The 26,992-nt window shown below is 31.3% G+C and overlaps 2 protein-coding genes across 3 annotated transcripts; one reads left to right on the forward strand and one right to left on the reverse strand.

Annotated features, from left to right (window-relative positions):
• Positions 1–1,489: 1,489 nt before the first annotated feature.
• LOC143081557 (mediator of RNA polymerase II transcription subunit 8-like) lies at positions 1,490–14,430 on the reverse strand. Its single transcript, XM_076257367.1, has 7 exons — positions 14,284–14,430; positions 13,447–13,565; positions 12,695–12,839; positions 10,047–10,187; positions 8,890–8,974; positions 7,039–7,200; positions 1,490–1,895 (listed from the first exon to the last, which is right to left on the reverse strand). The coding sequence occupies exons 1-7, from the start codon at positions 14,287–14,289 to the stop codon at positions 1,813–1,815; spliced, it is 741 nt and encodes a 246-aa protein (XP_076113482.1). The 5' UTR covers positions 14,290–14,430; the 3' UTR covers positions 1,490–1,812.
• LOC143081530 (nuclear transcription factor Y subunit gamma-like) lies at positions 14,344–26,729 on the forward strand. 2 transcript variants are annotated; one of them, XM_076257366.1, is made up of 10 exons: positions 14,344–14,464; positions 18,626–18,754; positions 19,421–19,492; positions 19,953–20,066; positions 20,679–20,774; positions 21,175–21,349; positions 22,389–22,453; positions 22,921–23,109; positions 23,440–23,574; positions 24,460–26,729. In XM_076257366.1, the coding sequence occupies exons 2-10, from the start codon at positions 18,638–18,640 to the stop codon at positions 24,556–24,558; spliced, it is 1,062 nt and encodes a 353-aa protein (XP_076113481.1). In that variant the 5' UTR covers positions 14,344–14,464; positions 18,626–18,637; the 3' UTR covers positions 24,559–26,729. The 2 variants fall into 2 exon arrangements, with proteins under 2 accessions (XP_076113481.1, XP_076113480.1); XM_076257365.1 differs by lacking the exon at positions 14,344–14,464 and adding an exon at positions 14,874–14,903.
• Positions 26,730–26,992: the final 263 nt, after the last annotated feature.

Below are 26,992 nucleotides of genomic sequence, written 5' to 3' on the forward strand. Positions count from 1 at the left end.
CTGAAATTGTACATGTTGATATCGAATATTTACCACACTGAGGCTTTACAAAACAATAGAGTTACTTATTCTCCAAGAATGAAGATCAAGGTACAATGGACCAAGTCAGACAGATTGAACAATTTACAATCATTGTATAACCAAATACAGTCGACTTGCATCTAAGTATCTCATAAACTGAGTAACTGAGAAACTGACCTAATAAGAGCTTAACTTTGTACAAGAACCTAGAAAAAGAGCTAAAAAAAATTGATTCTTCATATACATCCCATGTAGTGCTTCCCTTAATCCTTATGAAATAGTTGACAAGTTACATGTTATTCTATGCAAAATGAATTTTCTGGTTCTCTGACAATGACTTCTAATATTGAGTCTCTAAAGAGTCTGTGTTGCTTACCTAGGTCTATTGAAACTTTATCAATGCAATCTCCAACATTTTATACTAGAAATGATTTCATGACAAATGTTCTTTTTTGTTGATCTTGTATGTCTGAAAAATTTCTTTGTTAACAGTTTATCTCTATCTTTAGTTGTTACTGTTTATATTTCAGGCAAATCACTATATTAAGAGTCAACTCAACTCATTTGTGAGTCTTGTCTTGCTGCTAAATTTTTTATGTCTATCTTTTATAGCTTTCAAGATAATAGACAAATAAGTTAAATTCTTTGTCATTTGGTCTTATCTCCTCTTTGTAAACATACAAAACAGTGGTAAAAGTCGGGTAAAAATCGTCATCAAAAAGCAAGAAATCCTTGAATTCTCTCTTCATGCATTTAGTATTCAAAACGTAAAGAAAGATTGGAAAAATTGGTTCAAAACTGTTTCATAAAACAGAATGGACGACACATATATATATCTTGTTTTAGAAAAGGACAGATTATACTTGGTAAAAAAATCATTCTGATTCCGACAGAAAGGAAACTGACATCTTCAAAAGCTGGATTTTGTTTTACTTGAAATTTATATGCCTAAACATATGCCCCTTTAGTTTACTTTTTGCTTTTACTTAATAAGCAAGCATAAATAGGATTTTTAATAAATTTAAAAACTCTATTTCTTTAGTAATTGTAAAGGCACAGCTATAAGATGTTGTTTGGTTGGTGAGCAAAACATACAGTGCATTGGGAGTCCAAAAACCAAAATATAAATGTTTTCAGTCTAAGAAAATAAGAGGAAAAAAAAAACGAATGTGAAATTTAGTTTCCTAATAAATATCTTTTAAAGTTTCCACTGTCACAATACTTGGTAACAATTAATCCTTTAAAACAAGACATCTGTAAATCACGATGTTATCAACATTTTAAGGAAGCTTAAAACGCTTTAATTTGAAACCAGACATAAATAAACTGGCAAGAATTATATTGTGTAGACAACAGCATTCCAGCAACTGATGAAGGAAATATACATTTGTATTTTGATTGAAATTAAATTTGGCCCACATAACTTTCTATTATACAATAAAAGGGAAGTAACTGTGAAATAAATAAGTTTTACAACAAAAGTATATTTATTTTATAGCATTAAGCTGACAAATATGAAATCATAATCAAAATTTCTTTTCATAGCACTTTATCATTATTGCACTTGTGTACTTTTAGAGAATAATGGGTACAATCTTGATATCCCTCCTTTCTTTCAACTTTCAACCTCCTTTCACATTTTTTTTAAACACAAGCTTCTTTAAATAGTGTACTTCAACAACTGATGTAGGGAAACATCCATCATAGATATAGGAAGATCTGGTGTGAGTGCATGTTAAAATTGGTCTTCATTCTTCAGTCTTATCCAAAACATTGATACCGGTTCACAAATCAAGGTCTTTGATATGGGTGTGTACTGGCTGCAGACTTAATGTTTGTTTTTATTGTACTTGGTGCTTTTCCTATGTTTTGTGCTGAAAGCAGAAGAAAAACTATTTATATAAAAAAAGAAGAGTCCAAAATGACACAGAAATTCACAACTATAGGTCACTGAACGGCCTTCAACAATGAGCAAAGACCATATCTCATAGTTACCTATAAAAGGCCCACTACTGACAACAAAAGTTTGCTTACATAATCAGATGTTGTATCTTCAACAATTAAAACCCAAATTATGACTTAGCAAATAATTTTTTTATTTTTTTTGGTATTCTTGGAAGTTTGAACGTTTTTTCAATAACCCAGTGCTCTAATGACTATATTTGAACGTACAATTGACACCTGACTTGAATTAGGTTTTGATTGTCTGCATGTAGGTTAGAAACACATTCATTCCTGCTGACCATCTGTTTAGGTCCAGCAAATTTAAACAGACAGAAAAGGATAACATGGTACTCAGAAAATTCTGAAAGTGGTGTTGCACTTTAATATCACTATTTTAATCTCCTGTAAATTCAAGGCAGACTAACATAAGCACTTCTTGCTTCATCCTAATTGTGAATGTGTATATAAAATGTATTTGTATAATTCATAATAAATCTTTTTACATCAAATTCAGAAATCATTGTAGTCCGGCGGCTACAAGCATATTTCAGACGAATTGTGCACATCCTGTTACAAGCATGAAATTTGGCATAGACCTTCCTCAACTATTACTCTTTTATTTCAGATAGGGAGGCATTTGAAAAAAATGTCTCACTTCCGGTAAAATCCAAAATGGCGGACGTCATACTTAAATCAGCCCAATATCGAAGGCTAGCGTGTAAAAATGTGTTATTATCATGCTACTATCATAATATTTGGTACAGACCTTTGTTTTTTACTACTTTTGGATAAATTAAATAGATTAGATGTCTTCAGAAACCCAACTTTCGGTTAAAATCCAATATGGCTGACATTGTACTTAAATAAGCTTATTTTTTAGGGAGGGTAACTGAAATGTGTTTTAACGTATTGCTACTATCATTACATTGTGTATGAACCTTTCTTTGGTGTTTCTGATGGATACAATGCATAAGACATATGTCTTAAAAACCCTTTCTTCCGGGTATATCCAAAATGGCGGACAGAGAAATATCAATTTTTTATTCAAATTTTCATTTTTTTCAATATGTAAAGAAATGATTTTATTTTGTGCTGGTCATTAAACTTTTGGCTTAAAGTTATCCTCAAAACCACTTATTCTAGCATGTTGTAAATATTTAGATATAAAGTTGACACTTCCGGTTAAAAATATGACGTAAATTTCAAAGATGAGTCCTCAATCTATTTCTTCGATTTAGAGTTTTGGATAGATTGATTAAAACAAAATAAAATCACTATAGTACTAAAAATAATTTAAAATTATTACTATTTGGCCAAGAATACATGTTTATTCACAGTCACCATGACATGCACACATCGCAGTGCACGGGATACCCGATTTTCCACATTAAAAATGACCGCGGAATCCTTTCTTACATCCACAATGTATAAGCTTTTGACAAAATGATGAGGCCTCAAAAAGAGTTTTTCAAAAGTTATCCTCTTTGTCCCCGCCTGGAGTGGGTAGCATAAGAGCCAATCCCAAGCTCGTCTCCCTAAACACCTGCCTAAGTATATTGCATTATTTACATGCTGGAAAAGACTAGACCAAGTTGAAGGAATAGCCTCGAAAAGCCGTCCCTGTTGCGCAAATAGTTATTTTCTTGCTTCGTTAACCATGTTATACCCATCTGCTAAGTTTGTGCGATCTTACAGTAAAACCCCGCTGATTTAGTCTGATTAATCATCATTCTTTTTGTTAAAGTCACATCTTCAAATGCAATCAATGTCTCCCACACAGTCGTTTCCCCCCTTTCTAGCAAAGAGAGAACCATATCACAACAGGTAAAGACATGGATAACAATAAGTGCTTCAGATCACCCAGATCACTCATTGCCTAGTGCATTTGAAAGGCCATTGATAGATATTAATCCAAAGTCTTTTGCCCTCCCAAACACAACGTCTACCCCTATGTCACGGAATAGCGAAACAGTATTGACAACATCATCATTAACGACTGTTCGAATCATGACTCGTTTAAGTGCGTGTTTCACTGCATCAGACACATGCACCATGATTTTAGTGTCTGCCTCTAAATGTGAACTTGGTGCTGAACTTGAAATACATTACGTGGTGGATAAGATAGAATATCCTGACCATTTGTTGCTATAACTACCATACGCATCCAAGACTTCATCCACTCGTATTTCAGTTTCAAGGTATTTTATTAAGGTAAGGACATAATACCCAATCAGCATACTCAGTAGGCCGCAATTCACAATCGGAGAGCTGATTTCCAACATTTACAAAGACTGTGGTATTGTTTCTCACATCTTAATAAATTCTGCAAAAACACATATTTTCTTGCCTTGTTAACCTAATCTGTTTCTTTTTTTTTTTTATCTTCCAACAAAACCACGTATCGTTTTCAATGACATTAAACATCAAATCCATATGGTGATGTTGGCTGGTCAATCATCATTCTAAATGCTATAGTCACATCTTCAAACTCCATTAATGTCACCAACGCAGTTCCTTTTCCAGCGAACGTGTTATCTTTTAATGCCTAGTGCATTTGAAAGGTCATTGATTGATATATATCTTATACTTTTCCCCTTCTAAATGCAAACCAAAGTTTGTCTGCCCTATGTCACGGAATAGCGAAACAGCAATGACATCAGTATCGACTGTTTGAGTCATGACTCAGTTAAGTCTATGTTTCACTGCATCAGACACATCTATCTTGATTCTAGTGTCAGTCTCTTCGTGTAAACATGGTGCTAAACTTGAAACATCATCAAGTGGTAGATAACACTAAACATCCTTCGCATTTGTTGCTTCAACTACCTTGTACTCAAAATTGTATTGAGCAAGCTCCTGTGAATGAAAACTTAAAAGTTCTTTCTTACTGTCGTCATCTCTCAGAAAACTTTCCCATCTTTGAGGATGTTTTTAATCCTGGGTTCGTCTGTGTATTCCCTTTCCCCTAAATGTTGCCCTTGCTTCTTTTAGCAGCTTTAAAACTACCAGTATTTCGCTATTCCGTAACAAAGGGGCAGACGAACTATTGATTGTATTTGGGGAGGCAAAAATCTTTGGATTAATATCTATCAATGGCCTTTCAAATGCACTAGGCAATGAGTGATCACACACTTTTATTTCTGACCAATACCTTATGACGGGTTGTGATACTGTTCTCTCTTTGCTTGAAAAGGGAAAAAAAGACTGCGTGGGAGACATTAATGGTATTTGAAGATGTGACTTTAACATAAAGAATGATGATTGATCAGCCTAAATCACCGGGGTTGTACTGTACAAACTTATCAGATCTAACATGATTAACGAACCAAGAAAGTCAATTTTTGCACAAAAGGGAAATCTCATTTTAAGTGAGGCTTTTCCCACGACTTGTTCTAGTCTTTTCAAGCATGTAAAACGTGTAATATACTAATGCAGGTGTTTAGTGAGACGAGCTTTGGATAGACTCTTATGCTACCTAGTCTTGTCACTAATGGATTGCGAAGGGACAAAGAGGGTCCCTTTAAAAAAAAACTCTTTCTGAGACCTCATCATTTTTTCAGAAGTTTGTACATTATGGATGTAAGAAAGGATGCCGCGGTTATTTTTAATGTGTAAAATCGGGTCTCCCGTGCACTGCCTTGTGTGCATGTGGTGGTGATTGTGAATAAGCATGTATTCTTGGCCAAATAGAAGTAGTTTTAAATATTTTTTAGTACTATAGTGATTTTATTTTGTTTAAATCAATCTATCCAAAACTCTACATCGAAGAAATAGATTGAGGACTCATCTTTAAAATTTACGTCATATTTTTACCGGAAGTGTCAACTTTATATCTTAGCATTTACAACATGCTAGAATAAGTGGTTTTGGGGATAACTTAAAGCCAAAAGTTTAATGACCAGCACAAAATAAAATCATTTTCTTTACATTTTGAAGAAAGTTGAAAATTTGAATAAAAAATTGATATTTCTCTGTCCGCCATTTTGGATACTTCCGGAAATAAGGGTTTTTAAGACATATGTCTTATACATTGTCTTCATCAGAAGCACCAAAGAAAGGTTCATACACAATGTAATTATAGTAGCAATACGTTAAAACACATTTCAATTACCCTCCCTAAAAAATAAGCTTATTTAAGTACAATGTCAGCCATATTGGATTTTAACCGGAAGTGGGGTTTCTGAAGACATCTAATCTATTTAATTTATCCAAAAGTAGTAAAACACAAAGGTCTGTACCAAATATTATGATAGTAGCATGATAATAACACATTTTTACACGCTAGCCCTCGATATTGGGCTGATTTAAGTATGACGTCCGCCATTTTGGATTTTACCGGAAAAGAGACATTTTTTTCAAATGCCTCCCTATCTGAAATAAAAGAGTAATAGTTGAGGAAGGTCTATGCCAAATTTCATGATTGTAACAGGATGTGCACAATTTTTTACAAAGCCGCCGGACTATTGTGTGGGTTTATTGTTGTGATTTTTGTAAGGAAGGACAAAAGTCAAATTAAATCATTGCCCTTCAGGAAAATCTGACTTCAGTTATTTGTATCAGATATCAGAATGAGAGTTCTAATCAATATGATTTTCACTCATTATCATGATTATACACAAAAATAAAAACCTTGAACTAATTTCTAAATTTACAGAGTATGATCATGATGATCATATTCAAATAATTTCCATTATCTTATTTTATGTATTTAAAAATTTAAAAATTGCGTGCATTTATTATTGTGATTTTGTTATTTTAGACTAAAATGCGATTTAAATTTTTGCAACATTGAGAAAAATCCTGTTAAATTCATATAAAAAATTCATAATGCGAGTTATAATTATTGCGATTGTAACCCTGTCCATTTTTCATAATATTCATAAAAAAAACATCGCAATAATTTCTGAATTTACAGTATTGTGTTTAATTATAACTTTTAAAATAAAAACATTTGAACAACTGCTTATATGAAAAGAAAATTCTCTGTCTGCATTTAGTTAGGTCTCATACAAATTTAAGAATATTTTTTTAGCTTGATGTATCAAATCATGGAGTGATGCATAAATATCTTACCCTGTTGTTTCTGTTGTTGCTGCTGTTGTTGTTGTTGTGCTGTCATACCAGGTCGAGAATCTTGTCGTTGTATTGATTTTAGTCCCTTACCAAACATCATGGCTGCCACCATTGAACTTGTATCTGTTGATGAATAAGTCTGTGCCATCTGGGCTTTCTGATCTAAATAAAAACATTTTTTCCATTTATAAAAGGGGAATAACTCTAGAACAATAAAAGTGATATAATAAATGAATACACATCAGTTTTGAAATAGTTGTTAAAGTTAATCTTATATTTTAAGTTTATACCTCAAAATTTGAAAATTTGTTGATACAATTCAAAATGAACCTACCAGTTAAAAGAAAAATAGTTAATACATAGTAGTTTTTGTCTGAATTTTAACTCAATCTTCCAATTAAAAAAAAATGAATCAAGAATAACAAAAAGTAACAGTGTTTAGTTTCCACTGAGCTGTGAAATTTGTTTAAGACATGACATTTTACTTATTGCTGAGGATAAGTTGCCCTCCTAATGCATGAATATAGCTGCTACATTAGATTTATTAAACCTTGATGTTCAAATTCAATTTGAAATATGTGTGTTGGCAAGACAGTTATGATTTATTTTATAAGAATTTGAAAAACTTAAAGGAGACAAAATAAGTGTATGCTAATAATACAAAACAAGATTCTAGCCTTAAAACTGATGGAGAAGCTAGCTTGACAAACCATTAAACCAACGTGGGATGGACATTTTGTTGATGAGGCAATCTTTTTTAACTATCATGTTATTATAATGTTTGTATGACTTCATAACTTGAAGATGCAGGTAGAGTCATGAGCCACTGACATTAAAATTTTATGTCTAGTTATACTTCTGTACAACCACCTTTCTGAATAATGAAAAAAATATTCATACTCATACATCACCACCATAACCAACAAGCAAAACTGAATTACATTGCAAATTGAGAGGATACTGTAAACCAAGTTATTTTTGGGGATACTTTAGTATGAAATTCAAAACAGTGTAGCTGTGGCCATTGATTGACCCATCAAAATCATCCATTGACTGGGACAATTTACGTGAACGTTTGTCTGTAACAACCACTGTTCATGACGTACCTACGATAGACATTTAAACTGTGGGGTCAACAAAGGTTTCTTAACGCCTTTAATTATAAAATAATTCGAAAAATTAATCAGGAATTACCTTTGTGTTTTGATTTATATAATTGATATAAATCAAAATATCGTGTTATTTCTGATTAATTTTTCGAATTACTTTATTTAGGTGTTGAGAACCTTTGGTGACCCCATAGTTTAAGTGTCTTTAAAAAGTACATAGTGAGCATTGGTCGTTACATACAAACGTTCACCTAAATTGTCCCAGTCAATGAATGATTTTAATGTGTCAATCAATGGCCACAGCTACACTGTTTTGAATTTCATACTATTTTGCGTTTTACTCTTTCTAGACCACTTCGCGGCTATTTAATTTTGAGATTTTCTGACTTACTTGATGAAGTTTGATAAGGAATGATCCAAGTTTTAAATATTTGCAATGATTTATATTCGTGTTATTTTTTAACTCGCGAAAGTCGTGATATTAAATCGGTCTTGAAAATAAGTTGGTTTACAGTAAATAACATCTTCGTCTCTGCTAGCTAAGGGTTATGATCCAGTCCCTTTCTATTTATCCTTGGCATTTTAAGATAGAATTTGGGAGACACTGGGTAATGATTTCTATTGGTTGCAGTTGTAACTGGCTGCATCCAATCAAAATGCACCTTTAAGATGATCACATGTATATGTAGAATATAAATGAACAATTGCAACATGGTGATTGTATAACTAGTCTTTAACTTACTTGCTTCACTTTCTAATTCTTCTTTGTTGGAATTTATGATATCCAATAAATTACTGGTGATCTTGTTCATTGAGTTCAGCTGTTTCTAAAAATAGAATACACACAAAGCTGTATTGTTAATCTCTACACCTACATACCTGCCAACTTTTCAAAACGATCATAGAGGTTTTTACGCGCAAGATGGCTCTTATAATCCTACAAAACCTTCTAGGGGGCCTTCAAATATATTCTAATGTTGTTTATTGGCTTCTTCATACTATTAAAAGCCTGTAGCCATTGAAAATTGTTTTGTTCAAAATTGTGGACAAACTGCCCATTCAAATTTTACATTTGGGAGCCTCCATAGGGAATACCCCCTGCAAATAGTGACAGCTGGCAGGTATGCAACTGCTAATTCTGACCTATATATCAATGCAATGTGCTGATTTGGTGGGTGACCTGACATGCAAAACTTGACCCCAACAAATGTATTCACAAATTAAAGATTTAAGAATTCTATACATCAAGTATGTAGTAGTTATACTTCTAGGAAGTCAGTCAAAAATTTTCAAAATAAGTGTTGAATAAATGGGTGTAAAAAGCAGCCAAAATATGGAACTTTTCACTTTAAATTGTGATTCCCTAATTCTGTTCTCAGAATCTGTTTAAAGTTATATTTTATTTTTTGTACAGAATGTGGGATATGAAAATAGTGTGGGCTATTGAAAATTATTTTTAAATTGTGGTGAGGATTTATATAAAGAAAAAATAGATATGGCTTACTCTTCATGTAACTGCTTCCATCTTGTAGGGAATAAATTCCCTTCCAAATATTTATGTGATATTAAAGAATTCTTGATATCCAATATTCTTAGATTGTACTTTGTTTAAACATCAGAATTTTATTTAAAGGCTGATTTTAAACAGTTTTTTGGGGAATTGAAAGCACAGACGATTTTTTTTTTCAGTTCATCTTCAATTCTTATCAAGCTTACAGGCTGTGAAGATAAAGATGAACGTTTGAGGGTACAATACCTGTATGTTGGTTTGATGTCACCAAAGTAAATTTTTCAAAAAAAAATATTTTACATATATGTAGTTGTGGATGATCTATTAAAACATATTGTAATATAGCTACTAAGTGTATTTTTCTCAAAGAAAAGACTTAATGTTCTTACTTGTGCCATGTCTGCTTGCATTGCAGCTGATTTCTGAACAACAATATTAACTTTGTCCTCGACCTCTGGTTCTGGTTTGGTACGGAGGTAGTCTGGTACAACTTCATGGTTAAAACACATTACTCTTCCTTCGGTTAGTTTCTACAGAGAAAATACAATGAATAAAATTTTGTGCATGACTAGTTAGAGGTGCATATAATAATTAGATACATACATGTACTTAAACAAATAAATGTCTGCAATCATTTTTAATACTTTTTTCTCCTCATTATCTTAAGGATGTTGGCTCCTCTTGTTTTTTAAGTTTTGTCAGATATTCGAAAATCTTGTTTTAAAGTCCTTATTATCTTTCCATACTTTTTAAAAGAAAAAAGTGGCCTATGTTAAACATGTTTAATGTATGGAAATTCTTGAGAGAATCATTTCCCTCCAAATTTTCAACAGCATATCTTAGAAACAAGGACATGGACCCTTCATTTTTTTCTGCTATATCACATCCATGGATTTTTCTAGCATTCCACTGAGTCCGGTATTCGGACCCATTCCCAATGGCAAAACCCCTATATTTTTCCCAATTTCAGGTGTAAAAATTCCCAAACGTAGTCAAAATTTTATATTTGAAAAGTCCGGATTGAAATCCGCAATTTAGCCTTTCCAAAACTACGCTCTTCAATTTAAAGATAAAAAAAGCGGGAAATCCTTATCACATGTGCGCTTTAAGAAGCCACGAATTTTGATAATAAAATAAAATATTTTTTAACTTCTTTCCTTTTGTAAACATGTCGTCTCACAATAGTAAATACTATGTGAAGAAATTGAAAAACACAGACGGCAACAAATCCCTTAAAATCTTATCTTTTTTCAAACCAAGAGCTGTAATTGACGATGCCGCAACTGCATGTAATGAGTCAGAGGCAGCGTTATCTGAGACTGAATCAATTGAAAATGTTACCGATGTTGTTGATGTTTCTTCCAATGACAATTTAATTTCAAATGATGATCAAAGTCAAACCAATACCGATTCGCTACTGATACAACCTGAGGACCAAGCTTGTAAATTCCAAACGCAAACTGAAATCTGTAAACCAAATAATGAAATACCAACAATGAAACCTAGTAGTAGTAAAGTCATGACTGTGTTGGGTAGTACTGACAGTAAAACTGCTCTTAATGATAAATTAAAAGTATATGATGTATCTGACAGACGACTTTTTGATGCAAGGAGGTATGAAATGACATATAAATGGTTATACTATAATGAATCCTTAGAGGGATACGTCTGCAAATATTGTGAGTTATTTCCGTTTGGTAGTACTGACTTTAGTAGTAAGGGGGTAATTTTAGGGGATCATCCTACAAGACAATTACAAAGACATGAGATCAGCAACATGAGCAATAAACACCAGCAGTCATCTGAAAAATATGCTGAGGCCAATATCAGTTTTGCATACAAGAAAACAACTAGTAAGCCTACTGTGTTACAAATGATAAAAAGTTCCAGTGAGGAAAAACAGAAAGTTGATATTGCTCTTAACAGAAGTGTGATGAAAAAACTTTTTAAATGCACAAATTTTATCGTTCAAAAACATTGGGCCCAGTCCAACTTTGAAGATTTTGTCAGATTTGTTGCCTCCCTAGGTGTACAGGACTTGATTAATCACTTAGAACTTGCTCAACCACAAGCTACATACCTGTCTAGCACTACTGTAACAGAACTTATTGAAATATTAGGGAATGATATTGAGGTTGAATTGTTGAATTCATTGAGAAACAGCCAATTTTATTCACTCCTTGCTGATGAAAGTGCTGATGAGGCAAACCGAGAGCAACTAAGCATATTTGCAAGGTGGCCATTGCTTGATCCTAACACATCAAATTTTCATGTTGTTGATCGTTTCTTAGGACTCGTCAATGTAGAAAAACTTGATAGCGAATCGCTCTTGATAGCTATACAAGAATTTTTAGTTCACAAGAATATTGATGTTACAAAGTGCCGATACATTGGACTGGATGGAACGAACACTATGAGTGGTCAAGTTTCAGGTACACATTTCTATTATATCAATTCAATCAGTCATCTATTATTTATAAACATGATAAAAGTCTTATATAAACAAACTGATAAAGCTTGTTATTTAGAAGCAGAGAAGCGAACATCTTAAATATTTTTATCGCCTATTTTCATGATTTTCATTGAAACAAATGAGATAAGCAAATTTCAATTGATATTTTATATTGTGTCTTTCTGTGTTGTGATGTTACATTATTGTTTCAGATAAGGGTGAAGGTTTGGTACCATGTAAACAATTAAACCTACTGAAATTGTTTGCACCTCATGAATCTGATGTTAATTAGTTGTTGTTTGTTGATTTGGTTCATAACATAAGTGTTTCTCGTTTCATGTTTTTTATATAGATTAGACCGTTGGTTTTCCCGTTTAAAAGGTTTCACACTAGAAATTTTTGGAGGCCTTGATAGCTTGTTGTTCAGTGCAAGCCAAGGCTCCGTGTTGAACACCTTAATTTTACCTATAATGGTTTACTTTTATAAATTGTGACTTGGATAGAGAGTTGTCTCATTGGCACACATACCACATCTTCTTATATCTATTAGATCATAAAATAATGTATGATTTATCTTTTCAGTACCTCAAGTTCAGCATCTCTATCAGGTCTCAGTGCCAGCGGTAACAAGAGATGATTTCGAAGATGTGGTGATCTGTCATTTTTCAGGACTTTACCAAGACTATTTAGCTGACCAGATATCAGAGCAAAATTATCCAGCACAGATGGCCTGAAAACAAGAAGGGATATTTTAAGACATTAACTACATGAACATGCTCTCTGATTAAAAGAAAGAACATATCGAATTTTTAATCATTATCATGATAAAAGGTTTAAGCAGATAGTAGCTTTTAAAGTAGAATTTATACTTCAATAAAAAAAAAATGACATATAGCTATCATGGCTATAGTCAAGTACAATTCATTATTTACAAGTAACTTCTATAATAATTTTAGCTCATTTACAATGTCTAATATATCAAAGTTTGTTATTTTTTGTACATGTTTTTTTAATTTTATTCTGCCACATCATGTTAACATTTGCCAGATGGTAAACATGGTAATTGTACAAAACAGTTTTTAAATTTTAATAAAACATTTGTCAAAGAAATATATGCATCTTGTATAATTATTGTGAGATTCCCTGGTCTTGTGATCTTTTTGTGCTTGATTCTTATTGTCTGTTCCTTCATTGAACTACCCAGCTCCTTTGCAACTTCTGAGTTGTGTTAAGAATTTTATTATGTATAACTCAGTGTTTATATCAGTATGATCATGTGTCCACACTTTGTCTGTTGTCTAAAGGAGCATATTAACCATTAAAACATAATGTCCTACCAATTCAATGTTTGATATTCATTTTCAAGCTTAAAGAGAAACGATGCAATGGAATTTTTGATATCCTGAACTCTGTGGATCAAGGCATCTACAGTGGCTTCTAATTGCTTTTCTTCTTTCTGGAAAAAATCAAATGATATATGTACATTGTAGTTGTAGTTATGGTAGTTTGTAAAGCTAGTAAAACCGGTCTTTTCAGAATAAACATATTCAGCCATTTACTGGTCTTAGCCTAACACTAATTTTAATTTCACAAAATGTATGTACTCTTATGATAATTTAATCCTTTCATGTATCCTTTTTACATCCTTGTGCGCATGCTGAATGTATCCGTTCGGCACACCAGTGTAGATGCCGAATTCGAAGGCATCCTTTTAAGGATACGATGTACATAAGTTTTCTATTTTTAGACTATCACAATCAAGAGGGTAACGTAGAATTATTAAACTGTCTAAATTATTTTCAATAAGTGTAAAAGTTTAACAGCCAAGGTGAAAAAAATGAAGACCACAACAAACAAGGCAGACAAGATTGACAAAGTCAACTTTCTAGTTAATTCACCAATGAAAGCATTATAAAATTATAATATTATGATGGAGTGCGGAAACTGAAAGAAGAACATGGGAAAGATACTAATAGTATTTTGCTGTCAAACACATGCACCTTGTTTACATGATAAAATGAACAGCATAAACATGATAAACGTGAAGTTTTCTTTTAAAACTTTTTTTTTAAACTCCAAAATCCTTCAGGGATAACTATGCACTTCTTCCAAGAGGTGCATGCCTTCTTTATAACTGTTCCCTCAAAACACACTCTATAAAATTAGTTTTTAACCTGCATTTTTGTTTTTCTTTATAATAGTTTCTTGATTTTTAAACCGGAAATACAATACCGAATTCACGCATGCGCAATCGGAAGAATTTACCAAATCGCATATCAGCCATTATTTTGAAGGTTCTGAAAAAACAGAATTTTATTATATAAAATTTATATCAAGAATATTCAAGACTGAAAGGTAACTGTTTTGAAACCCATACACTTCCAGCTTCTACATGAAGCTACTTTGAACCAATCCGCGCACCTTGTTTCATTGAATAATTCTTTGTTCTCATTGGTGGGTAGGTCAGTGTTGATTGGGTGTCGATTCCCGACCAATTTATTGGTCCACTCTTCGACCCAATCTCCAATGATAATTTACAAACATTTCCCTGTATCAAAGAAGTAGCAATTTATAAATGAAATAAAATGTTTCTCCAAATAAACTCTCTGTGATCAGCAGTCATGTGTTGACAAATATCCCCTCACGGACAGAACAAAAATGGCTTCCTTAAATTGCTTTCTATTTTTAGAATGTTACTACAAAAGCAAATTCTGAAAATGAATTTCCCATATTTTATAAACCTTTGGTGTTATCTCAGTAAATATTGGAACTATGCAGAATGAGACTGATCAAAGTAAGACATTGATATACATGTATTAATATTTAATATTATTCATTTTTGTACAAGAACAACCCCCTTTTCCTCTTTTTCATGCATATATTTGTGAAATATAGAAAAAAAATCTCTGATATGAATAAATGTCACTCAATTTAGGCTATATCATACTTCAGCGGTGGATCCAGAATTTTTCATAAGGGGTTGGGCCACTGACTGACTCGGATGGCCGCTCAAGTCATGCCTCATATACATACCTGTACAGTGTTTCCCTGCATGTAGAATCAACCAATTTACCACAAAAAGGGGGGAACTTGCCCCCCCACCCCGCCAAATCTGCATCTAGACTTAGATATTAAAATGTATTTTATACAGGATTGCTTAAAACGCTAAAATAATACTTCATTCATTTTATGTTTGGAAATTTAAAAAAGATATAATTTACCTTTTTACCCTTTAGCTTTATCTTCGAGTCCTAAAATAAACTTACAGCTTCTACTGACCCCTCATCTTGGAATGTCTTTCTCGTCTCATAATAATTGCATAACAATATATTTATGTATATATATATTATATTTATTAAAGAATAAAATATATTTAGGGAATATGAAAAAGAAATTTGAGTTGTCTCCCTGTTTTTCCTCTAAAATTAAAATTAACACTTTAAATTTAAATCTTTGCATTTAAGTTTTAAATGGCAACAAATATTTTATGAAATTATAATTTACAATTTTCATGTCATATCGCTTTCATGTTTGACATAGGCATACCTCAAAATTTGAAGTAAGTAACAGCAATCAAATTTTATAAATACCTTTGAATAAAAGTATCAAAAAAGTGATAAAGTGTGTGTTGAAAATACTTGCCTCAACATATATTAAAAAACTACTTCTTTTTGAGCAAATAGACTACTAACCAGTAGTTGTTGAATAAAAGTGAATATGCAGTGTGTGAAAAATTAAAGATGATGGTCTCAAACTGGTAGACTGACAAGACTGTTCATTTACTCTTGAGTATGTAAATTTTTGACCTGTAACCAAATCTGTGGTAGGACCTTCTGGTACTGGATCAAGTAAGAGCTAAGAGAAAAATCATGCTGACAATCACATGAAACTGTGCAAATTGTGAATTCTAATATGATGTTTAATTGTAATTGCAATAAAACTGTGCTACATATGATTGACATCATAATTGAAATTGCAATGTCAGTTGTACTTTGAACAATGCTCTAGATCTAAATGAACATTTGTGTTGATTTTGCTTGCTAGGAAATTAAATAAAATCATTTTAAAAGTAATTTTATCCATTATATGATATATGATATTATATAGATATAGGAAGATGTGGTGTGAGTGCCAATGCCCGTTTATGGGATGTATTATTGAAAACCGTTAATTGTCCGTCCATCCATTGTCATGTTGGACATTAACTTAAAAATGTTTAAACCAATTTGCATGAAACTTTTGTCAGGTGAATTGTTTATATCTGTTTGATTTATTTATAAATTTTAGATTTTACATTTCTGAGTTTTATTCATTATAAAAGGGGGGATTTTTTCAACAATAACTCAAAAACACTTTCACTAATTTGCAAGAAACTTTGGCAATTTGTTTATTTACATTGACATTTCATTTTTGTACAAGAACAACCCCCTTTTCCTCTTTTTCATGCAAATATTTGTGAAATATAGAAAAAAAATCTTTGATATGAATAAATGTCACTCAATTTAGGCTAGACACTTCAGCGGTGGATCCAGAATTTTTCATAAGGGGTTGGGGCCACTGACTGCCTTAGATGGCCGCTCAAGTCATGCCTCGTACAGCGTTTCCCTGTAGAATCAACCAATTTACCACAAAAAGGGGAGGGGGGGGGGGGGGGGGGGGGGGGTTGAGTCCCCACCACCACCACCACCAAATCTGCATCTAGACTTGGGTATTAAAATGTATTTTATACAAGATTGCTTAAAATGCAAAAATAATTCTTCATTCATTTTATATCAATTTGCATGAAACTTTGCCATGTGAATTTTTTATGTCTGTTTGATTTTTTTATAAATTTTTATATTTTACGTTTCTGAGTTTTGGGGTTTTATTCATTAAAAAGGGTTTTTTTTTCAACAATTATCCAAAACACTTAAACTAATTTGCAAGAAACTGTGGCAATTTGTTTATTTACATTGACTTTTATCATGTTTATCATGTTTATATAAGCTCCTTTTCAATTTTTATAAATTTTTGAATTTATATTTTTGAGTTATGGGATTTAATACACAAAAAAGGTGATTTTCAAGTTTTCGAACACTATACATGTACCTAACAAAATGTAAAGTGCCTTGGGCAGTTTTCTATGATATTGAGAAGTTATTGAACTTTATTCTCTGAAAACGCCACAGGTGTATCATGTGTCGTGGGGTGCAGCTGTTTATTTTTTTATTGTTAAATAAAAACATGTTGAATTGTTGGTTTTCTATAATGTTTTGGTAAATCACATCAAAATGGCTACCTTTCAAGTATGTATAATAGGTCCAAATTGAAGTACAAAAGTAAAAAATTTGCCTATCAGAACATGCAGAATAGAAATAATTCTATCATGCCATGCTGTATATTGTATTTGCTGATTTTAACTTGGGTAGGTAATATCTTTGTCTATATTTTAATCTAATTAACACTCAGTATAAAGATATTGACAAATATGATACCTACATGTATACATGTTAAAATGATCATGGCATGAACAAATTGTATCATAAAAGATTAGCTAATTTATGTTAGTATAGACACAACAAAATAATAGAAAGGCAGTCAAATTTCTCCAAAAATGTCCCCAACTGTAAGCTCATTTTACTTCTTTCAGTGCTCTTACTGGAGTTTGTGACTGTCATATATTGACTGAGTGCCAGAATATCCTACATGTACCACAGAGCAGAGGTTTTTTCCCATTATCCTCTAGTCCCCATTCTAAGTCGTACCCTCATATCTCCTATTTTTACCAATTTTGAACAATTGCTATTCGATTTAAGGTACTGCTCTTTGTGAAACTTCATTTCAGGAAAAGTATTTTGTGTTAATCAGGACTTTTCCATTATAAATTAGTTTCCTGAACTTGAAACAGGATATATATATGTTCTTGTAATGTAAAACACTTACACATAGTACAATGTATTTCCTATTCATGCTATTGACATAGATGTTTATCATGTTTTTCATCAAATTAGTACAACACATATACATGTATATAGAAACACTGAAAGGTACATTTGACTCAGGGATTATGTAAGAAGGATAAGATTTTTATGGTACAGTATGGTGGAACTTAGTTTTTTTACTCACACATGCACATGCTACAGTACAAATGTATATATGGAAAGTTTAAATCAATAAAACAGTTTTATTTGTCAAAAAAACACATATACATGTACATGTATAAGCATCATGTAAAAAATTAATGATTTTGATCACTATTTCTTCATGCTTTTAAAGTTTTTCTACAAGGCAACTGGTCCACATTTTGGGGTTTACAAGAGGATATTTTTAAAGACTAATGATATTAATTGGATCTTTTCCCTTGACATTGAACCATTTATCATTGCACTTTTAAAGTTAATTATAACATGTTTTTTAGAACACAAACAAGGAAATGTCAAATAAAATCTATAGTGATATGATATTATAATATAATAGTAATTAGAGGGAAATTTAAAATAGAACGATTATTTCACATTTGAAAAATTATTTCTGCAGAGAGTTTCCAAGATGGAGTATCCAACATCAGGACAGTCACCTAATGCTGCATCAATAAGTGGTGAAGCTGCAGCCATGCTGAACACATTCTGGCCTGATGCAATGAAAGATATCAGAGACCTAAAAAATGTAGGTAGATTTGTATTTAACAAACAAACTTATTAATTAGTTTTAATGTTAACAATTAAGCGACATTTTGCATTTGCACCGATTTTTTCTTTCATTTGCGCCGATTTTTCTTTTTAATTGCACCGATTTTTTCCAGGTAAATTACAGGTGAATGCTTTTTTTCATGTATCATCATAAACATCTTCCATTAGCAATTTTACATATGTTATGAATTGTCAGTCAATTCGGATAGCCATTTACCAATGTCACTCAATAAAAAAGATGATGTGGTATGATTGCCAATGGGACAACTCTCCACAAGAGACCAAAATCCTATCCCCCCTCATATTTGACAGGAAGTACAAATTATATGATTATAGTAACATGATTCAGATGAAGCACATGTATTAAATAATTTTAATAACACTTTGCAAAATTTTGCTATTCAAGTAAGTGTAAATAAATCGGAAGTAATTTTAAAACATTTGGGTTATTATTTAAAGGTAAAAAATTTAGCTCTTGCATTGTTGAAAAAGGTACATTTGAATAAGTAATGAAACTCATCACCAAGTTCATTAGCATTACAAAGATTACAATGTCTTTCAGTTCTTTAAAACATAAAGTATTGCAATATTTTGCAGAGTTGTCTCCCATTGTACAGTAAAAATGTTTGATTTATTTTTGTAGGATGATTTCAAACAACAGATACTTCCTCTGGCAAGGATAAAAAAGATCATGAAACTAGATGAAGATGTAAAGGTAGGTTTTATTTTGAACATTTATGTCAGGGGCAGCTCAACCTGAGACACCCAGTAAAAAATGTAATGCATAGTTAAAATTACAGAGGAACAAATATACATGATATAAGACACATTAAAAATAGCATTTTTTTTAACAATTTCAAAAATTGATACCAATGAAAAAATATATATATTAAAATTAATATCATGCTCATATGAGATTTAGACTGTGGTGCTGGTGGGACTTCAAGTTAAGAACATCAGTATTTTGTATGGTCTTATAAGTTTTAATTGATCTACCGGTAAGTGCATGTGTTATTTTATAGGCGTCTGACATTAGAGGTTTATTACTTAGGATCACTTATCATTGCTAAAACTTTATCTAAGTCATTGTTAGGTACTTATAAATTGTGATAACCTTGTGGGAAATATTTTGCTCATTCAAGTCTTATGTAAAAATAAAATTGCAATCTTCATAGATGATCAGTGCAGAAGCTCCAGTATTATTTGCCAAAGCTGCAGAAATATTTATCAGTGAGTTATCACTTAGAGCCTGGATACACACTGAGGACAACAAAAGGAGAACATTGCAGGTATGATCTTAAAAAAGGTTACTGATTAAAGGTATAAGTGGACCAGACATCAATCCAGCAGTAAATTTCATAATGAAAAAAAGGTCTAGGGTTTACATCAATGATACTGCAGTCTTACAACACGGACATGTAAGAAACAGTTAACAGTAAAAAGTTAATACATCATATTAATAATCATGGAAGTTTTTTTGGTTTCAATTAATGTAAATCTGTTCATGTACAATTGAACAGAAGAATTATTTACACTGTTGATTTTATGAAACTTAAAATGAGAAAAAAATTGTGTACTTATAGGTGTTTTTTTTTTTTATTCCTTCTGTTTTGATAGAAGTGGATCATTCTTTTCTCCTCAAAGTCAAAGAGACATACAAGAACTTGCCTGCAATGGAAGTTATTGCTCTAGTCTTTAAAAGAGTACCAGTAAGCTAGTACATCAGTACTTCTGTCTGACATTCTGGACAGTCCTTGAAAAACTAAAGGTCAACGAACTCATTCTTTACAGATTTTATTAACACCTTATTATTATTTAGTAGAGTTATTCAAAGATTTATCTTAATATTAACTACCGGTATGTCAGACTATTTATATAAATTATTTGTTTGTTTTTCTTAGAGAAATGATATTGCCATGGCTATTTCAAAGTTTGACCAGTTTGATTTCCTGATAGATATAGTACCTAGAGATGAACTTAAACCTACCAAACGAACTGTAAGTGGTTTGATATAGTGATCCAAAGATCTTTAACTGATTAAGCAGAAAAGTTAGTTTTTATTGATAGAAGATAAAAAATATAGAAACCTGTTTTAAGAAGGAGTTATCCAAAAAAAATGGTTTTATTAATACTGTTAAGTTTTTGCCATGATTTTTAATTATTGCAAAATTTGCGGTTTGATGGGATTCCCCCAAAACAATGTATTTTGTTTTTTACAGCATCATTTGTTTGCAGATTTTCTGTAATTCTTGAACATTTAAATTGATGATATATACATGATATATGTAAGCTTAGCTGTTTTTGAGATGTGAAAATGTTTTAATTTGGAAAATAATGTGTATTGAAATCAATGAAATGATAGTAATAGACAGTAACCCAGCTTGATTTTATTTCTAGGAAGACACATCAAGAACTAACAACATGTTGCCAGAACAAATACAGTATTATCTACAGCTAGCTCAACAACAGGCACAGCAAGCACAACAACAGCAACAACAGCAACAACAAACGACACAACCCACACAGCAAGTCACCACACAGGTGTCACAGCCAACACAAATACAACTGCCAGGTACTTATAAAACTCAAAATGTTAACAAATGTAGTAACTTTCTTTCCTTTTATGAGCCTCTTAAATTAGGAACTTCATTATTGGGTAAAAGAAACATTATAACAGGTTACTAAACTAAAACAGAAAGAAGTTTTAAAAGTAAATGTTATATGAAAGTAACTATGTAGTTTTGTTACAAGTGTAAGAAAAAAAAATTCAAAGAAAATTTGAAGTAAACCACAATTGTGCACATTAAGGTGGTACCCAACACTTTCACTAAAATTAATTTGGCTCGTTTAATTTTCATAAAATTTTGTTAAAGTATTTACTTTGACACTTTAACAAAAATATAAAAATTTTAAAAATTTTGAACCAAGCGTTTTATCAAAAAAATTAAACTGGTTATATAGCAGTTTGACAAACACTAATTTTGATCATTGAGAAGCTTTATATTGCATTCACAAGGCAACGTAATTAAAACGTTTAGCTGATATTACAGAGTTATCTCCCTGTAGTGTTAGGTACCACATTAAGTACAAGAAGAGGATTAAGGTTAAAGATACACACAGAAAATCCCAAACATATGATCGACTTACTAAAACCAAAACCAAGGTGAATGTGAAATGTTTGTTACAAGGTTTAACCAACAATGATTATAAGATATATTTTCATCTTCAAGCACAGACAAATATGGGACAAAACAAATAAAACAAATCTTAACAAATGTGCATGACTAAATTTCAAAACTTTATAGAGTACATAGGAAAAAAATATCATTATAAATGTTGTTGAGTATCTCACAGGATGCATAAATTGTACATTTTTATATACATAGAAAGTTAATGTTGTTTGATTTAGATACTTCTTCAAATACACCATTGATACCACCTTCTATAACTAGTTGATGCACATTTTATTAAAAATGTAAAGGGAAGGTTCAATTGAAAAAAAGATGAATTTCAGAATAGTCTTGACAGAAAAAAAATCAGTAAAAGTATACTTCAGTAGTAATGGTAGTTCAATATGCAAAATATATAAACAGATTTGATTTTTCTTTCAGGTGGACAAATACAGAATGTTATACAGCAACCCTCCTACCAAATACAGTCAGCTTCTAATACTCTTGTAAGTCATCTAAAAAAGATTTGTCCATACTTTAAATATTTTTTAAAAAGATAATTTATGAGGATATGCAGTTTGATTTTGATTTACCATGAGTTAAATTTGTCCTCCTACTGGATCATACCAGATTTAAAGGGGGAATTTACTTAAATTATTAAATCTGAAAAAAATACATTATTACATAAAAAAATCAACTAGAGACATCAAAGTAAGTACAACAACCAAAAAAAACAATATACCTTTGAATAGTGCAAGATTGCACTGAATTTAAAAGATCGCTTGGAATTTTACAACACTAATTCTACAAGGAAAATGTTCCTCAAAGTATTTGTGGCATCTGTTAAATAAAATGATCAGTTGTGCACGAGTATACAAATTACCTCAATCGATTACATGCAGCAACACAAGTTAAACCTTGTATTTGTCTTGATCAGAATTGCTCTTGCAAAAACTTTTCTTTTCTCTTACAGCAACAGCCACAGGTGATACAGATCCAAGCTCCCTCTGTACCACAGCAGCCACAGGTACAGACTGTGCCAAGCAACCAACAGATTCAACAAGTCCAAGTTCAACAACAACAACAGCAGCAGCAACCCCAACAACAAACACAGGTCTATCAACAAGTAATAACAGCTAGTGGAGAAGTACAAAATGTTCCAGTAAGTCTTTTATGAGTCACAGAAATTTTGTACACTTATTGAAGTTTTCCAACTTTCATTATGGAGTTGTAGAACTTTCCCACTATTCTTCTACATATAAATACTGTTGCAATTTTGATAATATTAAAAAAAATCACAAAAATTTCTAAGTACCTGAAAAATTTATCCTAGTTTTGCTTGTCTTTTATATAATGCCATTGTAATAATTTGATTTAGTTTTCATTTTATCATGGTTTTGAATTTCACATAAATTAACACATTTTGTATGATGTACATGCACAACGCAGGCATAGTCTTGTAGAACTTCATTTGATACTCTTTTACTTCCAGATACAATTAACACCAGCACAGCTACAAGCCATACAGATGCAGTTACAAGGCAAACAAACCAATCAAAATGTTATAATTCAACAAGGGGCACAACCAGCTGTTCAAACAGTGTCAGCAGATTCTCAATTTAATCAAGTAAATGATTGTTATTAATGTCTCCTCTATTTACAAAAGCTTTGATATTACTATTATTTCGTACATACCAACAAGTCAAAATGATCACATTCTACCTTGTTTTTTAGGAGGAAATATTCACAAAATTAAAATAAGTAAGTCAATGATAAATGAAGAAAGTTCAGAAATATTTGCAAGGTCTTCACTTAATTTGGGAGTTCCAAACCAGTTCAACTCAAATCTCTGTCAAATTAAATTTTGTCTGCGGCTCCTTTTTATAGTGCAGATAGATTATTCTGAAAACAGCTCCAACCCCTTTTATTTATCTTCCTGATGATTCAGAAAATTCCGAGTTATTTCAGAACTCACTAAGGGACGACATCAAAAGATCGATGTAGGATAAAAAACTTAAATCGAATAGTTTGGGGGTGGGGGGGGTCAACATTGCTCAAGTTTTGTTTATCTAAAATCGATTTTACATATATCCATATAGGTAAATCAATTTTTCACAAATTAAGTTAAGAAGGGGGGTAGGGGGGTCAGCAAAAAAACTATGTGAATTAAGTTTTTTATCCTACATTGAACTTTTGATGTCATCCCTAATCAAGTGTCACTCAATTTGTTGGTGAACCACTTTTTAGAATTTAATTTTGTTGATATTATAACATGAAGTTACTATAAATTAAAACAACAGAGTATTATGTTCATGTTATACAAAACCAATAGATATTTCTAACAAGATGATGACTTTAAGTAAAGCAAGGAGAGTTACTGTAATGTGGAATGATTTCCAATTAAAAAAAAAATGACATTTCTGGATAGTTGTTTTCGAACATCCTTTTCATACTTGTGACTTTTCACCATAATCTAAGGGAAATAATTCAAACATTTTTTTAAATTTTGCAGCAAATGTTCCAAATTCAACAGCTTCCTGGACAAAGTGGACAGCAGATTTATATACAACAATCTGATGACCAAACAGATGGAACACAAGATGTATCATAGCTTTAGTGACAAGATATTTTAATTATCAAATCATGGTGCATCATTAAAATGCCATATTGGTGCACATTTTCTACATTGACATTCAAACCATATTTCAAGCCAAAGCTTTATTTATTTTGCATTGTTTAGTTCTTAAATAGGACTAATGACTCCTGAAAGAAAATCTGAAATATGTATATATAAATACACAAGTCTAGCTTTGATTTTTTTCTTAAACTGCCTGCTGGAAGCAGTTACTAAGGGAAACATAAGCTTTATGGCAAAATAATACATTGAAAATTGTGTTCATGGCAATCTGAGTTGTATCAGTTTGTTTTCCTAATATTTTACATATTTTACATTTGTAAGAATATCATATAAATTCTCGTTTGAAAGATTTCATTTGACACATTAACATTAAGAATAAAATTAACATGAAGCTAACATAAATGTCTTTAAAAGCTGTAGGTTCCATTTTATAATTTTGATCAATCACATCTGCTTTAGAAAAGAAGTCTATCACCAAATATAAATAAACACGTTATTGGTGCAATTCATTATTTAAATTAGTAACATTATTATTTCCGGAATTTTAATGTAAAATAAAAATTGCCATAACACAATTTTATAAAAGAATTTTCACTAAAAAATATTTTTCTGTAATTTTAATAATTTTGTTTCACATATTCCTAAATTAGAATAGATTGAATAAACTGCTGCCATTTTTTTTACACCCCCACATGGGTATAAATTGTAATCACCTTGTCCATGCATTGTCATACTAATATTTTCATAAAGCTACTATTAATGTAGCAAATTATTGAGTCGGCAGCTTTAAAAAGATAAGTTGTAAAATGCAGCTTTTTTGGATCTGTCAGAAATATGCTTCCTTTTTGCTAATAATTTTTCCAAATGTTGAATGAACTTAAAATTTTCATCATAAATTTCTCCTTTACTTCAAGATTCCCTTCATATTTAGTCGACAGCTCAACAGTGATAGTTGTCATGTGTTTGCTAATTTTAGAACTCTCAGACACCATCTTTCTGTTTTGTTTTATACTTTGAATTACAAGTGAGAGTATGCCAAGCATGAACACATGTATATTCTTGTTGTTTCAGTGAAATATTATAATTGGTTGTAGATCAAACAAAAGTTATAAATGTTTACCAATTCTTCTGCAGTAACAAAAAAAAAAAAATAAGGGAAAAAATATATAAATAATTTTTTCAACATTTTTTTAAGTAATTAAATGTTTGAAAATATTGTGAAAATATGTTTTATCACTCATGGTCCAACTTTTTAACAGAGACTAAAATTAAATTGATCAGTAAATCATTTTTTGCCTGTTGTAAGATTTATAAGAAAAAGGAAAATCTAGGTTTTTTGTACTCCTGACAAATCAAATGAAAACACACTTTAAAAATATTTAATGAACTGAGAGGCATGTTCTTCAAAGAAAAAGGAAACAAAAAATAAATGCTCATTCATGTTGTTGAAATGGAGAGTAGAAAGAATTGTGAATTAATTGTATAGAATGTGAATTATTATTATAATATTATACAAATCTTTGTTTTGGAATCTTTAACATTAACTTTTATTGTATAGTTACTGTATTGTGTTCTGACAGCTGTATCAATTTTGTAGAAAGTTTTACACATGTTGACTTGTTTATAAGAAATTGTCCCTCAAATGATAGTTATTTTGTTTTATGTAAAGTCCACATACAATTTGAACTATTAGCATATTTATTTTTAGGTCAAATTAAAGAGTTGGATTTTCTTGTATATTTTATAGAATGTTCCCCAGGAATTAATTGTTTTTCAAATTTCATTTTTTTTCTGACTAAATGAACAATGAAATAACTGAGATTTTATTAAATTGAAAAGCTAAATTAATTTATTAGACAATAATTCTCCAGTTTCTTACAGTTTGAAATCCAGCTTTTTTATACTAATTTTTCTGCAGACACCAATAGTTTCAGATCAATGAATGCTGATTTCTCTGCTTTTTTCTATTTCATTGAACAAAGATATGTGTTGCTCCTTATTTATTGTCATTTTGTGAACTTCCTCCTCATCAATATCACATTACACTTAAAAGTGGTACGTCATATAATTCATTTTAATAAGCATGTTTATTATGATGTCTTGTTATTTTATTTATGTTGAAATAAATTTTTATTTCTTTTTTATTTATTCGTTTGTATCAATTCATGGCAGGGTCAATAACTTACACTCAGCTTTTCAAGGATACAAGTATTAAATATGATAATCTTTTGTCACATGCAAAATGGTGGGAGTGTAGTAAAACTCTTTCACCTTTTTCATGTACGTAAATGTTGGCTGTGGAATATATACAGATGTTAAAGACGTAAGAGGAATATTTGATACTGGGATGTTGTCTAGTCACACATCTGTATGCATTTCCTTAGGTATAAGTTCACATGTCCAAACT

This window comes from Mytilus galloprovincialis, chromosome 1 (assembly GCF_965363235.1).
Source record: "Mytilus galloprovincialis chromosome 1, xbMytGall1.hap1.1, whole genome shotgun sequence".
NCBI lineage: Eukaryota > Metazoa > Mollusca > Bivalvia > Mytilida > Mytilidae > Mytilus > Mytilus galloprovincialis.

What these genes read in the sequence shown, in the direction of transcription:
- LOC143081557 (XM_076257367.1), bottom strand. An exon ending in ATAGAGATGCTGAACTTGAG is followed by an intron (nt 10,188 to 12,694) that starts GTACTGAAAAGA and finishes TTTTCTCTGTAG; the next exon opens with AAACTAACCGAAGGAAGAGT. An exon ending in TGCAAGCAGACATGGCACAA is followed by an intron (nt 8,975 to 10,046) that starts GTAAGAACATTA and finishes TTCTATTTTTAG; the next exon opens with AAACAGCTGAACTCAATGAA.
- LOC143081530 (XM_076257365.1), top strand. An exon ending in ACAAAAGGAGAACATTGCAG is followed by an intron (nt 20,067 to 20,678) that starts GTATGATCTTAA and finishes TGTTTTTCTTAG; the next exon opens with AGAAATGATATTGCCATGGC. An exon ending in TTAAACCTACCAAACGAACT is followed by an intron (nt 20,775 to 21,174) that starts GTAAGTGGTTTG and finishes TTTTATTTCTAG; the next exon opens with GAAGACACATCAAGAACTAA.